General features: G+C 41.3%; 1 protein-coding gene across 1 annotated transcript in view; it reads right to left on the bottom strand.

Moving 5' to 3' along the window:
• The window catches only part of TMEM63A (transmembrane protein 63A), a 399,225-nt gene that overhangs the window by 255,883 nt on the left and 130,546 nt on the right, over positions 1-12,796 (bottom strand). The window contains exon 2 of the mRNA XM_078647542.1: positions 11,407-11,603. Within this exon, the coding sequence (XP_078503668.1) occupies positions 11,407-11,589 (183 nt within the window). The 5' untranslated portion in view covers positions 11,590-11,603. The remainder of the gene's footprint in view (positions 1-11,406; positions 11,604-12,796) is intronic.

The raw sequence follows: 12,796 nt of genomic DNA on the forward strand, positions 1-12,796 counted from the left end.
GCATTGCACCACATTCAGTGGACTTAGTATTACTAATGCCAAAGCAAAGAAAACATTTACTCAGGGATTATTCAACTACAAATTGTGTTTTGTTGAAACAAAAGGGCGATAGTACTCCTACATTTTCTCCAAGGGGACTTTGATAGGCAATGGTTTCAATTTAGTATAAAAGTGTAAACACCTGAGAACCATAAGAACCTGAAGATAAAAAATAACCTTAAGTCTTGCCATTCAGCATGGAATATGTACTTACTTTGCCACTTGTAAATGCTTAGATTCACTGAAATGCACACATATTGTAAGTAGAACAGTCTGAAATAGAATTTTTTCTCAGACAGATTTGTGGTAGACCTAGCTATCTGTTTCATGTCTACGCAGCATGATTGCCATTGCTAATGTGGCATTCTCCCCATTTGAATGCAGCACACTCTTTCCTTTCCATCTCATCATAAAATCATTAGATTTTGACTAGCCGCTATATTTTAATGATTTAGAAACGTATGGCTTAGTGGGGAGTCCCCACAGTTTGATATTACATATTATGACACTCCAAACATTTCCAACGCGGATCAGAGTCTGATTTATTTTTGGAGAGTTTTGCTATCAGTGGCATGCAGGTGCCAGTTCTTATTCAATCTGATTTTTGGTAACTGGGTGACGCTGGAGTGCTATACCAAATTATATAGATGTCGATTGCCCAGCAAATAATGGGTGTTGCAGTGAGCGGACAATAGCAAGTGCTACTGGATTAAAGTATGACTGATTCTGCCTAAGAGAAATAGTGAGTAAAATAAATAGTACATTGGAAAGTGAAGATGAGTGAGGGGCTTTTTATTACATTTTTGTGCTAATGCAAATGTTCAAACCCATAATTACCATTTGCGTGGGATGTGGCAAGTAGCTGGTGTACAACTTGCACCCAATTAGAAGTTGCAATCCTCTGAATACGGAATGAGTGCAAATTGCACACGATTCACCCAGTCTGAGGTGTGTGAGGCATTATTTTGCATGGTAACCCCCAACTTGTGCTAAATTTTACTTGGCATAAACATAGAATTTATGCCACACAGTTCACATCAGAGTTGAAAACCCAGTTCGGGAAATAGCTGCCCTGTGGTAATCAGAGCATGAGTGAGCTAACAACTAAAAGAAGATCATGGGTAAGTTTGAATCCATTACAGTGTTAGTGAGAATACAACAAGCAAACGAGAGATTTAGAATGAGTAAAAGACAGAATCTAAGGAAGTGAATGAAATTAGAGGCATGTCAGAGAGCTCTCGAAAATGGGAGTACCTGCAGCAATTTTGAACAGGTTAAGCACCAAGATCACGCATGCATCTCAGCAGTATCTAATCTGACTTGGTGGTGGCAGTGTGCACTGCTGCCACTTATTTATGGGGATTAAGACCCTTTTAGTTTGTCCTACAGGTAGTAAATATATATTCACTTTTTTAAAAGCTAATTCCTAACTATATAAGTCCTGAAACCTATGGTTTTTTCAGTGAATTTGCAAGGTTTTTTAAATGCTAATTCCTAACTATATAAGGCCTGAAACCTATGGTTTTTTCAGTGAATTTGCAAGGTTTTTTAAATGCTAATTCCTAACTATATAAGGCCTGAAACCTATGTTTTTTTCAGTGAATTTGCAAGGTTTTTTAAATGCTAATTCCTAACTATATAAGGCCTGAAACCTATGGTTTTTTAACCCCTTCCATGCTCATGACGGAACGGTTCCGTCATGAGCCTCGGTTGAGCTGTGCTCATGACGGAACCGTTCCGTCATGAGCCCATAGGCTCATTAGAACCTTCAGCACAGCGCGAAAATTCGCGCCGCGCTGAAGGGGTTAAGTGAATTTGCAAGGCTTTTTAAATGCTAATTCCTAACTATATAAGGCCTGAAACCTATGTTTTTTAATTGAATTTCGAAGGTTTTTTAAATGACAATTTTTAAATGTATTAGTTGTTATTTTTTTTTTATACTGATTTACTACATTTTTGCAGGCAGGTGTTCAGAGGGCACGCCCCCTTTTTACAACGTCCTGCAGCGCAACCCCTGGCGCGTTTGCAGAGGAGGAACTAATTCCCCTTGCATACTGGGGGTCCCTGGGGGGGCAACTAGTCCACCAGGAGCCTCCAGTATAAGCCAGGGAGCTGCATTACAGAGAGGTGTAATGAGGCCACACCCTTTTTTACACCTCTCTGCAACTCAGCCCCCGGGCGTGCTTGCAGAGGGGGAACTAATTCCCCTTGCATACTGGGGGTCCCTGGGGACCAACTAGCCCACCTGGAACCTGCAGTATGCGCCAGGGGGCTGCATTGCAGAGAGGTGTAATGAGGCCACACCCTTTTTTACACCTCTCTGCAGCGCAACCCCTGGTGAGTTTGCAGAATAGGAACTAATTCCCCTTGCATACTGGGGGTCCCTGGGGGCCAAGTAGCCCACCAGGAGCCTCCAGTATGCGCCAAGGGGCTGCGTTGCTTTGCCCCGAGGCGGCGGTCCCCGGGGCAGTGTGGGGGGGATTGTGGACCCCCCACACTTCTTTATCACTATGCCGCCGCGATTTGGTCCCCCCGGGGGGTAATTTTTAAAAAAACAGACCAGGTTTTTTTTTTTTTTAATGTGGGCTTTTTTGTCCTTTTGGGACCACCTGGGCAGGTCTAGGGGGTCAGGGTGTATCTACCCTGCCCCCTTTTTGTGTTCTTCACGTTTGTTTTTCTGCTTTCTTGTGCCTCGGTCTATCTACACGCACACATATACACATATATGTATGCATATATATGCATTTATATATATGTATGTGTATATATATATACATACATATATAAACATATATAATCTGCATATCTATATAAATACAAATATAAATGCATGCATACATATACATATATGCAAACATATGCATGTTATTTACATGAAAGTTTGAAAAACACTATTAAAAGCAAAGCTAAAAAGCCACCTCATTACAAACAGAATGGCTTTAACTTAAACGAGGGCGAGATCTAGTGCATTTTCAATGCTTGTTTCCATTGGTTCCATCAAGAAGGCATTCAGATGTGTCACACATTTGCCATAAATTCTGAATGTTAGCACTCTAGTTGCTCATTATATCACTGTAGTAAAGCTACTGTTCACCAGGGAAGTCTGCTGCTGGTATTCAAAGTGCATGTTTCAGTCTGCATGTCAGAATTTTTTTAATGAAATAGAAGAGGATTTGAGAAGTCACTCAAAATGTGCCCTAATTTTTCTTTCTGAAGCACTAATCATACTTTTTATGGCAAAATGAACCCCCTCATTTTGTTCCTTTTTAAATTAAATGTTTTCAGACTTACCACTTCATTTCAATCAAGATGGCTTCTGGTGTGCCATACTTTTGTCATAAGTAAGACTATTATGCGCTCTAGTTGTTCTTTAGAACACTCTGGGACATTCTGTCATTGGGCTACATCTGGGTGATATTTGGGCTACATTTGGGCTCTTTTGTCTCTGGTGGCCATCTTGGGAGACTGCATGTCAGAATTTTTTAATGAAATAGAAGAGGATTTGAGAAGTCACTCAAAATGTGCCCTAATTTTTCTTTCTGCAGCACTAATCATACTTTCTATGGCAAAATATACCCCCTCATTTTGTTCCTTTTTAAATTAAATGCTTTAAGAGTTACCACTTCATTCCAATCAAGATGGCTTCTGGTGTGCCATACTTTTGTCATAAGTAAGACTGTTAGCGCTCTAGTTGTTCTTTAGAACACTCTGGGACATTCTGTCATTGGGCTATACTTGGGCTACATCTATCTGGGTGATATTTGGGCTACATTTGGGCTCTTTTGTCTCTGGTGGCCATCATGGGAGACTGCATGTCAGAATGTTTTAATGAAATAGAAGAGGATTTGAGAAGTAACTCAAAATGTGCCCTAATTTTTCTTTCTGCAGCACTAATCATACTTTCTATGGCAAAATATACCCCCTCATTTTGTTCCTTTTTAAATTAAATGCTTTAAGTTACCACTTTATTCCAATCAAGATGGCTTCAGGTGTGCCATACCTTTGTAATAAGTAGGACTGTTAGCGCTCTAGTTGTTCTTTAGAACACTCTGGGAAGCTGCAGTAGAACACAAAGGAATCAACTGACAGTCTCTGTCCTTGTTGGATGTACATGTTTTACTGAGAATGTCAGACTTCATTATCACATGACTGAGAAAGATAATGTGAATTTACAGAAAATATGCTTTCAGTTTAGCTTATAGATCCCTTTCCAAACCCCTGTGGGAAAAGCATGAGATAATATTTTTCTTTCAAACATGATTCATGCTATCCCAGCAGAAGGCTTTTTCACATGGTAAAATCACCTTAGAACACACCACAATTCCTAAAATGAGTATGGTACCATCAACAAATGATTTATAATGTAACTAAAGTCCTAAAACCTTCTATTAACTGCAATTCTTTTTAATGAGGTGCTATCATGTATATTGGCCCCAAGATGGCTGCCAACACTTCTTGGATGAAGAATTTGAATTTTGAAAACATTTTTTTTTTTTGCCTTGGGGGTCCTTGTGGGACCCCCTGAGCAGGCCTAGGGTGGGTGCTTCTACCCTGCCCCCTTTTTGAGTTCTACACGTTTGTTTTTCAGCTTTCCTGTGCCTCAGTCTACCGAGGTACAAGATGGCTGCCAACAATTTCTGTTTTGGAGTGTTGACAGACATTGGCAGCCAATCAGAATGCAGCTCGTACTCAGTAAGGTACAGAGTACAGTAAGCTTACAGTAAGCTTATATAGATATATATGTGTTAATTTTCATAAAAACCACTGGAGCAATTTTCACCAAATATAGAAAAGGCACTTCTGCGTACCAGTCCCTACAATTTTGCAAAGTTTGGTGTAATTCCATTCAGCGGTTCGGGCTGTAGCCTTGTCTATTCGTCCTATGGAAATTAACATGGGGAAAACACGTTTTGGGACCCCCCTTTTTTCTCGGCCCCCGCATGACGAATCCCCCCGAAACTTCCAGGGAAGAAGCGGAACGGATCTGGCCTAAATTTTGGAAAATTACACGCAAATTCCTCAACCGGCGCCAAAGTTATTCCCAATAGAATGTTGCAGATTTCCTATGGTAGCTAGGTCCTAACTATATATACCTACTGGCTAGTAAGGACGCCCTCACGGGGGAATAACCTTTGAAGGTGAGTGTGCGGCATACAACCCAATGCGTGCGTTTCTCCGATAATATGCAGCTCTATGCGTTTCAGACACACAGTCCTTGTTCACGAGCTTGACAGAGAACACCGCAGCCTCATGTTAAAACACCTGAAATTACTTTATTAAGTCCGCCCCAGTGGGCGTGTACTGATGCCATGATTAGCAGTCCCAGAGCATTCTGGTATTAGTGGTGTTTAACAACAACATCCTGTCACTGTGGACGCTGCAAAGTTCCCCTTCTTACTGTCAATTAAAATCCAAGTGGGTCGGTAAAAGCACACGGACTGGTGGTGATGTCAGTAAAACACTCACTGTGGAACCCGCCGTTCTTTTCTGGCGCCCAGCCTTCTGAGCACCAAAGATCCGCGTTGCAGCAGTGGTTCGTCCTCGCGACCTGGCAGGGCCGCAAAAATCTGTCAAATTCAAGTTACCACTTGTAAGGACGCCCTCACGGGGGAATAACCTTTGAAGGTGAGTGTGCGGCATACAACCCAATGCGTGCGTTTCTCCGATAATATGCAGCTCTACGCGTTTCAGACACACAGTCCTTGTTCACGAGCTTGACAGAGAACACCGCAGCCTCATGTTAAAACACCTGAAATTACTTTATTACGTCCGTCCCAGTGGGCGTGTACTGATGCCATGATTAGCAGTCCCAGAGCATTCTGGTATTAGTGGTGTTTAACAACAACAACAGGCGTTTTAACATGAGGCTGCGGTGTTCTCTGTCAAGCTCGTGAACAAGGACTGTGTGTCTGAAACGCGTAGAGCTGCATATTATCGGAGAAACGCACGCATTGGGTTGTATGCCGCACACTCACCTTCAAAGGTTATTCCCCCGTGAGGGCGTCCTTACAAGTGGTAACTTGAATTTGACTGATATATATATATATATATATATATATAGTTCTTGTTTTACAAATTAAGCATGGCATCTAGGGTTGAATTGGGAGCCTGGAGTTGCTGCCCACAGTACTTGGTTGGTAGACGGTGTAGCAGGTTATTCTGAGAAGAGCATGAGAAGCTGACCCGGCACTCTGGGGGTGTCGGCAGACAGAAGCCTAGGCAGGGGACAAGCTGCATTAAATTAGGAAAGGAGCATGTTAAAATTTAGCAAAGCTTCTCCTTGAATCCTCTGATGGACTGACAAGATTGTATTATTGCATGAGCTGGACCACAGCCTCTCAAAAATGTCACCACTACCTATTTGCCTTTAGCCAATAAAGTTTGAATAATAACATTTAAAAACATAATATACCATTTAGTTTATTTGTGTGAAAAAATTAAACTGTTCTTTGACCTGATCACAGGAGAGGTAGCAGGCTCACTGGCATAATCGGTACAAAAGGGGGTGGTGATGGACGGAGCATCTGAATCAATCAAACACTCACACCCAGTCAAAAGATCTGGGTTAAATCCATCCATCACCACCCCCTTTTGTACCTCCATCCATCACCACCCCCTTTTGTACCTCCATCCATCACCACCCCCTTTTGTACCGCTTTTGGCCGCCATAGGTGTGGCAGGGTATGCTCAGACGTGAGTCCCTTACTCACTTTGCCACTGGATTCAAGCAAGCCGGGCTGAAGAAGGCTGGAATGCCAGAAACCGGTCCTCGGAAGCTTGTTTCCGGTCCAGGGAAGACATGGCTTGGCAGTTCGGGCTGGACTGTTCCCATGAGGCACAGGGTCAGACTGATTTGCATATAGCCATGTCTGAACTGGGGTGGCAGAGTGGGCTAAAGAACGGTGATGGATTAAACCCAGATCTATTGACTGGGTGTGAGTGTTTGATTGATTCAGATGCTCCATCCATCACCACCCCCTTTTGTATCACTGGCATAATGGCTCATGGTAAGTGCCATTTGCGCACACATCTCAGAATAGTGTATGCAAATACATTGCATTGCCGCTCACCAAATAAAAAAATTAGAGGAAACATTGGTGGGGACATCTTCAAACCTAATTAGTCAAGTTCTTTTCTGAGTGCCACTTGGCTACTTCAGTTTGGTCTATTTATAAACTTGGCGATTGGTGGATCGGAATTGATTTGCACAGAAGGCGACAACAAGGGAAAATCATACTGCTTAATTAAAGATACTAACTGAGGCAAGGGGAGATAATTAAAAACTAATAAAAAACAATTACATAAGGTACATAGCTACTGCGTATGTAAAAACCCATATGCCTGCAACTGGATTGAGTAGAAACCATTTATAAGCGGTCAACTGCAGCTTGCAGCAGGGATATGGAGGACAATGGAAGTGAGTTAGGAGGAATCAACAAATACAGGAGCAACATCATCCCTTCATGACAATAAAGGGGAAACCTACAAAAAGAAAATGATACCCAAAGTAGGTCTGCAGACACTTGCTCATTTAGTTGTTGTTGAAAAAATCTCCACTCCATCCCCCCCCTCCCACTTTGTGTCTAGTTTCCCTATGCTAAAATCCTGGGAATGCCATTCTCTAAGATGTTAATTCAAATTACGTTGGGCGAATGTTACATCGTGTGCACTTTGAAATACTAAACTTTTTGAAGAGATACACGTGAATGAAACAATGATTTCCTGATGACCATTTCCGAAACCTGATTTGAGGCAGAAAACAATGTTGAATCACTCAGTTTTACATTTGAAAAAGATCAGCCATCTACAAGGAGGTCCAGTAGAGGTTGGGAACTGGTCCAAGGTTGAACTGCCCAGCTTTTACCATGGAAGGAAAATTAGAATATCCTCCATAAATGGAGAGATTGGCAGAAGATGGTCTACAAGAGTTTTATAACTTTAGGCATACCAAATAAAACTATTTAGCATCTATTATTTACAAGAAACAGATACTACTGAAAACCATGTCTGATACGGCAAAAATACAGGCAACGCATGAAAAAATAAGGAAGACTGAGGCGCAGAGTGATGAACAAAATAAGAAAGGAGATATAGAGATTGAGCTAATCAAGCTGATCAAAGTACACCTGAGTTACGTTTTACGATTTTCAGTTGCCCAGTGTGCTTAGATAGTAACATCCTTTCATCTAATGAACCAGCAACGTCACATGGACAGCATTACTAGAGCAGCTGGAAAAGGAAGGTGACAGAATTTGTGAGGGGAAACAAAAAGGTTATGAAATCCTGCTCCACCACAAAGAGCAGATTACTGACCTTAAAGTCTGATGAGCAGTGCCTTACTTCAAAGTAAATATAACAAAACTAGATTACTAGGGGCCATATGTATCAAGCCTTTTTGGATTCGCAAAGGCCGGAATTCGGCGAATTCCGGCCTTTGCAAATCGCAAAAGGCTGTTTAGCATTTTTTGCTATGTATGTACAAATCGCATCATAAGGAATCGCAAAAATGTGCGATTCCTTATTTTGCTATAGCATTTAAGGAATCGCAATTTTGCGATTCCTTAAATGCTATGTATGATGCAATTTTCAATAGCGATTTTAGCTTAAGAAATCGCATTTTACCACCAACTTTCAATTGGTGGTAATTTGCGATTTCTTTAAAAAATGCACAAATTGGCATTTTTTAATGTGGCATGTGACGCACATACATGCCCATAGGGCATGTATGTGCGCCATATGCACACACATGCTGATTTCAGGGGTTCAGCAGGGTGTCCTTGAGACACCCCTGCACCCTTGAAATCAATCTCATTTTGCGATTAGCAAATTGCGAATCGCAAAATGAAATGCATTTCACAATCATTCCTATGGGCCTCCTGGCCCATAGGAATGAATGGGAAATTATTCCTTATTTGCGAATTCGCAACTTGCGAATTCGCAAATAAAGAAGAGTAAGGAATCGCTAAAAAAATGCGATTTTTTTACATACATACCGTTTTGCGAATTCTAAATAGCGATTCCTTAAAAATCGCTATTTAGAATTCGCAAACTGGAACTATGATACATATGGCCCTAAACCTCTAATCTCCACTCCTTAATCTTCCCAAACCTTTTGAAGAATTTAATAAAAGGATACAGAGGTGATGTGGCGTGCCTCATACCATCGAACTGTACTAGAACTTTAGTACCTTTTTTGCTTTTGCACTGCAATGCCCTTCTTTGGGCCCAATACAAGGAAACAGGTTCATGGATAAACTCTTCAGTAACATTACATGTTTGTTAAAAGGCTCCAAGATGGCAGACTACACACCAGGGAATATGGGGCCATGCAGCCCATCAATGGTTTCGTAGCAGTGATAAAAACACATGGGACACTACTTCAAAACATCGGCATTGACCTTGCCCTCAAAATTAGCGTGGAGAACATGGCATTTGTACTGCTACTGAATGTACAAAATTACTGGCACATATGGCTCCATAGACCCATGATTGAGTTCACTAGATACAAATTAAAGTAATCTTTACTTCTGACTTAAGCCAAGGCTCTTACGAAATATGCACAGTAGCAACATTTTGATGGCCCACAGTCTGCATTTGGAATTGTCGAACAATAAAGTCAAACCCACCAATAATATTTCCTTCAACTATTTAGTAGCGGTTTTGTTCAGACCATCTGTCTGCTTGTTAATTGTGCGTCTATATTTTTGTGCCGTATTAGCAATGTGCGAAATATTTTTTCAAACACTCGAGTACACATGTATACACTAATTTAGTACTGTTGCTGCGGAAGAAATTCTACATTATCTGTAGAAGTGCGTTTTTCTGACCATTAACTAGGCCTCAATTCAGACTAGAGGCCATGATTTCCAAAATGGATGTCACCCTTGCAACTCTTGTTTGTCCCCCCTACACATCTCATTGTCATTTCTGCAGCACGTAGTCAAGCAGATTATTTGCTATTCAAGTTGTTTTCGATAAACTTTTCCCAGAACACTCCTAGAGCTACAAGCATTTCTTCAAGGTCTGTCCGCAAGATTACTGTTCCCTATTCATTCATATAACACACTAGTGTTTATGTATCTCCAGATGACATTATCTTAGAGGAGGCAGAATAATTATTGATATAATGGAATAATGCTTAGGTGTTAACGCATTATGACGTTTAATGGAACTGTGCTCGGATTGAATGAGTCTGCAGTTCTGTTAATTTCATATGTGAATATAATGCATAAAAACCTTTGATTTTGAGGATGAGCCAGGAGACATTTCTATTCTCGTCTGTTTCTTTCCCAGTGTTGCTGCCTCTTGGGAGTTAAACCGATTTCAGATTTTGCTTTTTTTGTATTGCCGTATTTACTGAGCCCATTTTGGCACCGACTCTGTATCGCTTAATTTTGAATTTTGTAAGAAATCCCTGAAATAGTCTATTGAGCAAGAACTAAGTGACTCAGTGAGCCCTTTTATTTATTGACTATATTTCAGATTTCTTTATGCATTTAGAAGTGCCCTAATGCAGGGGCACATTGCCTCATGAAGCTGAGGTTTAGCATTCTCTGATTCATCAGATTGTGGGCATTCTGTTTGAAGGACCTTTGGAGGTATCTGAAAGTTCAGGATTCCCCACACCCATATCTTGTCAAATGTTTTTCCTTGAATTAGGCCGGCAGAAGGTAAGCCATCCTTGACAAGGAGAAAATGAACTAGTTACAGATTATAGAGGGGAAAACAAGTGTGGGTTCAGGATTTCGAAAGTTCCCCCAACTCCTATATTTTCAAATGACACAAGGGAAGAGAAATTCTTTTAACAGATGGAGAGAACCAAACAATGAGCAAGTTTTCAATTCCTATCTCCTTACATTTGCAAGTAATCTGCCATAATGTAGAGGAGTGGAACTAGGGAATGCACACCTACCCAAGAAGATGTATGATGTATTCAGATTCCTGGTGCACACTCGAATATACTTGTACAGTCAGAAAAAATTGTAAAATTCTTAAATTCGCAGACACAGAGGTAAGTAAAGCCCATAGACATACGAATAAATTTTAGAATGTGCCCAAAGCTACTGGTAGGTCAACGTATTGAGTAATATGCATCAAGTACCAGTCGTAAAGTAGTGTCATGTAAACAATATATGGTGTAAGATGCCAGACGAAGCTTTTCATCACAGCATTGTCATAGTGGTTTGTCTGCGCTAACTTACTCTTTGCATCGGACATTGTAGACTACAGTATGGTCAATGAATCCTAAATAAAATGAAAAAGAAGTTGCATGGTGGGTTATTGGGAAGCGGTGTACCTTGGCAGATGAGCTACTCACAGGAAGTCACATACTGAGGTAAGACAAAATGAAATGACGGATTCACTTACCACAAAGCATCCCACATCCAAAAGGAGCACAGTAGGGATCCCACCAAAGGTCACTCCCTGCAGCACGCTGCTCCCTTTGGTGCCCGCTTGGAAACATGTGTCGTTGCTCGGTGTTCCGTTGATGGGAAGCCATGGGGAAAAAGGAAAGAAATCGCTATCCTTGACGAGTCGCGAGTAATGCATCCTGGAAACCTACCCTGCAAAGGAACGAAGAGAACCACAGTGGTCAGCATTGCGCCTGGGAAAGGGAAATGTTGCTTTTTAGGACTCATATTTTTTTAATATTTAAATGAAGAGGTAGGTTTTCTCTAAGGAGTCTTTCACCTGGATGTACTACAGGCAGGCATTGCAGTCTGTCACTGAGCTGTGCCTTGGTGACCTGGCAACATCCCCAATTCATAGTGGAGGGGCAACAACTCTATGAGATGTAATGTAAAGAGCTTGGATTCTATAGTTCAATGGATTTCTATTCATCCCACAATTGCTTAACATTTAAACAGTGTCATCTGAAGGATTTTGGGTGCCCGGAGGCAAGACATATGTTTGGGGCCCTGTACAGAACAAATTTGAATTTCATGGCCCATTTCCTGCTAATTCAAGCGTGCATGATGCCAATAAATACAACATTATATGTTAAACTTTAACAGGCTGGCCCAAAAACAGATAAAATGTGCCTTGGCCAGGCCACAGAAATCCTTAAGATGACAAAGGGTAGAAAGACAGAGTCAGAGTAAGCGTTAGCGGTAGGCAGAGATTGAGAGCCACTTAAGAAGAGAAATAGAAAAGACAAATCAAATGGAAAGTTCACTTTTCCATGGTACCCCTTGGAAGGTAAGGGCTCTGGGCAATTGCAGTTGTATTAAATGCTGGATGGGTAGCATGCTCTCTTACTCTGTATCAACCTCAGAGCATCTGTCTGATCCCATGGAACAGGGGACTTCACACTGTGCCCTCTTCTCTGTATTAACTTCAAGCTCAGCTCTATTTGTCCCGAAGGCAAGAGCCACCTACCAGTTTAGCGTCTGCAGCAGCCAAGACCACCCTCCAGTGCCTGATAGCATCAATGTATTGTGCACAACATACTCAAATCCCTGAAGCCAACAACTGAGTTTTAATGAGTAAATTATTTCTTTAGTGTAAAAGTAAATGCTGACTATTTCCAAGAAGCCACCTCCTTATCACTAGAAACATCATTAACTGCAAATAACAAAACTATCATCATGAGGCATAACTCTCACTTTAGCCTTGTGATCTGAGGCATAGAGTGACCTATCTCTGAGGCAGAGAGGTACAATGTGAATCAGACTAGTGTCTTCTTTTTCCTGCTGGTCCCTAATGTAATAATTGGACTGCGCTACCTCATTTTAACGTTCCCTCAAACAAATGTAAA

The sequence above is a fragment of the Lissotriton helveticus genome, chromosome 6 (assembly GCF_964261635.1).
Source record: "Lissotriton helveticus chromosome 6, aLisHel1.1, whole genome shotgun sequence".
In the NCBI taxonomy this organism is placed as follows: Eukaryota; Metazoa; Chordata; class Amphibia; order Caudata; family Salamandridae; genus Lissotriton; species Lissotriton helveticus.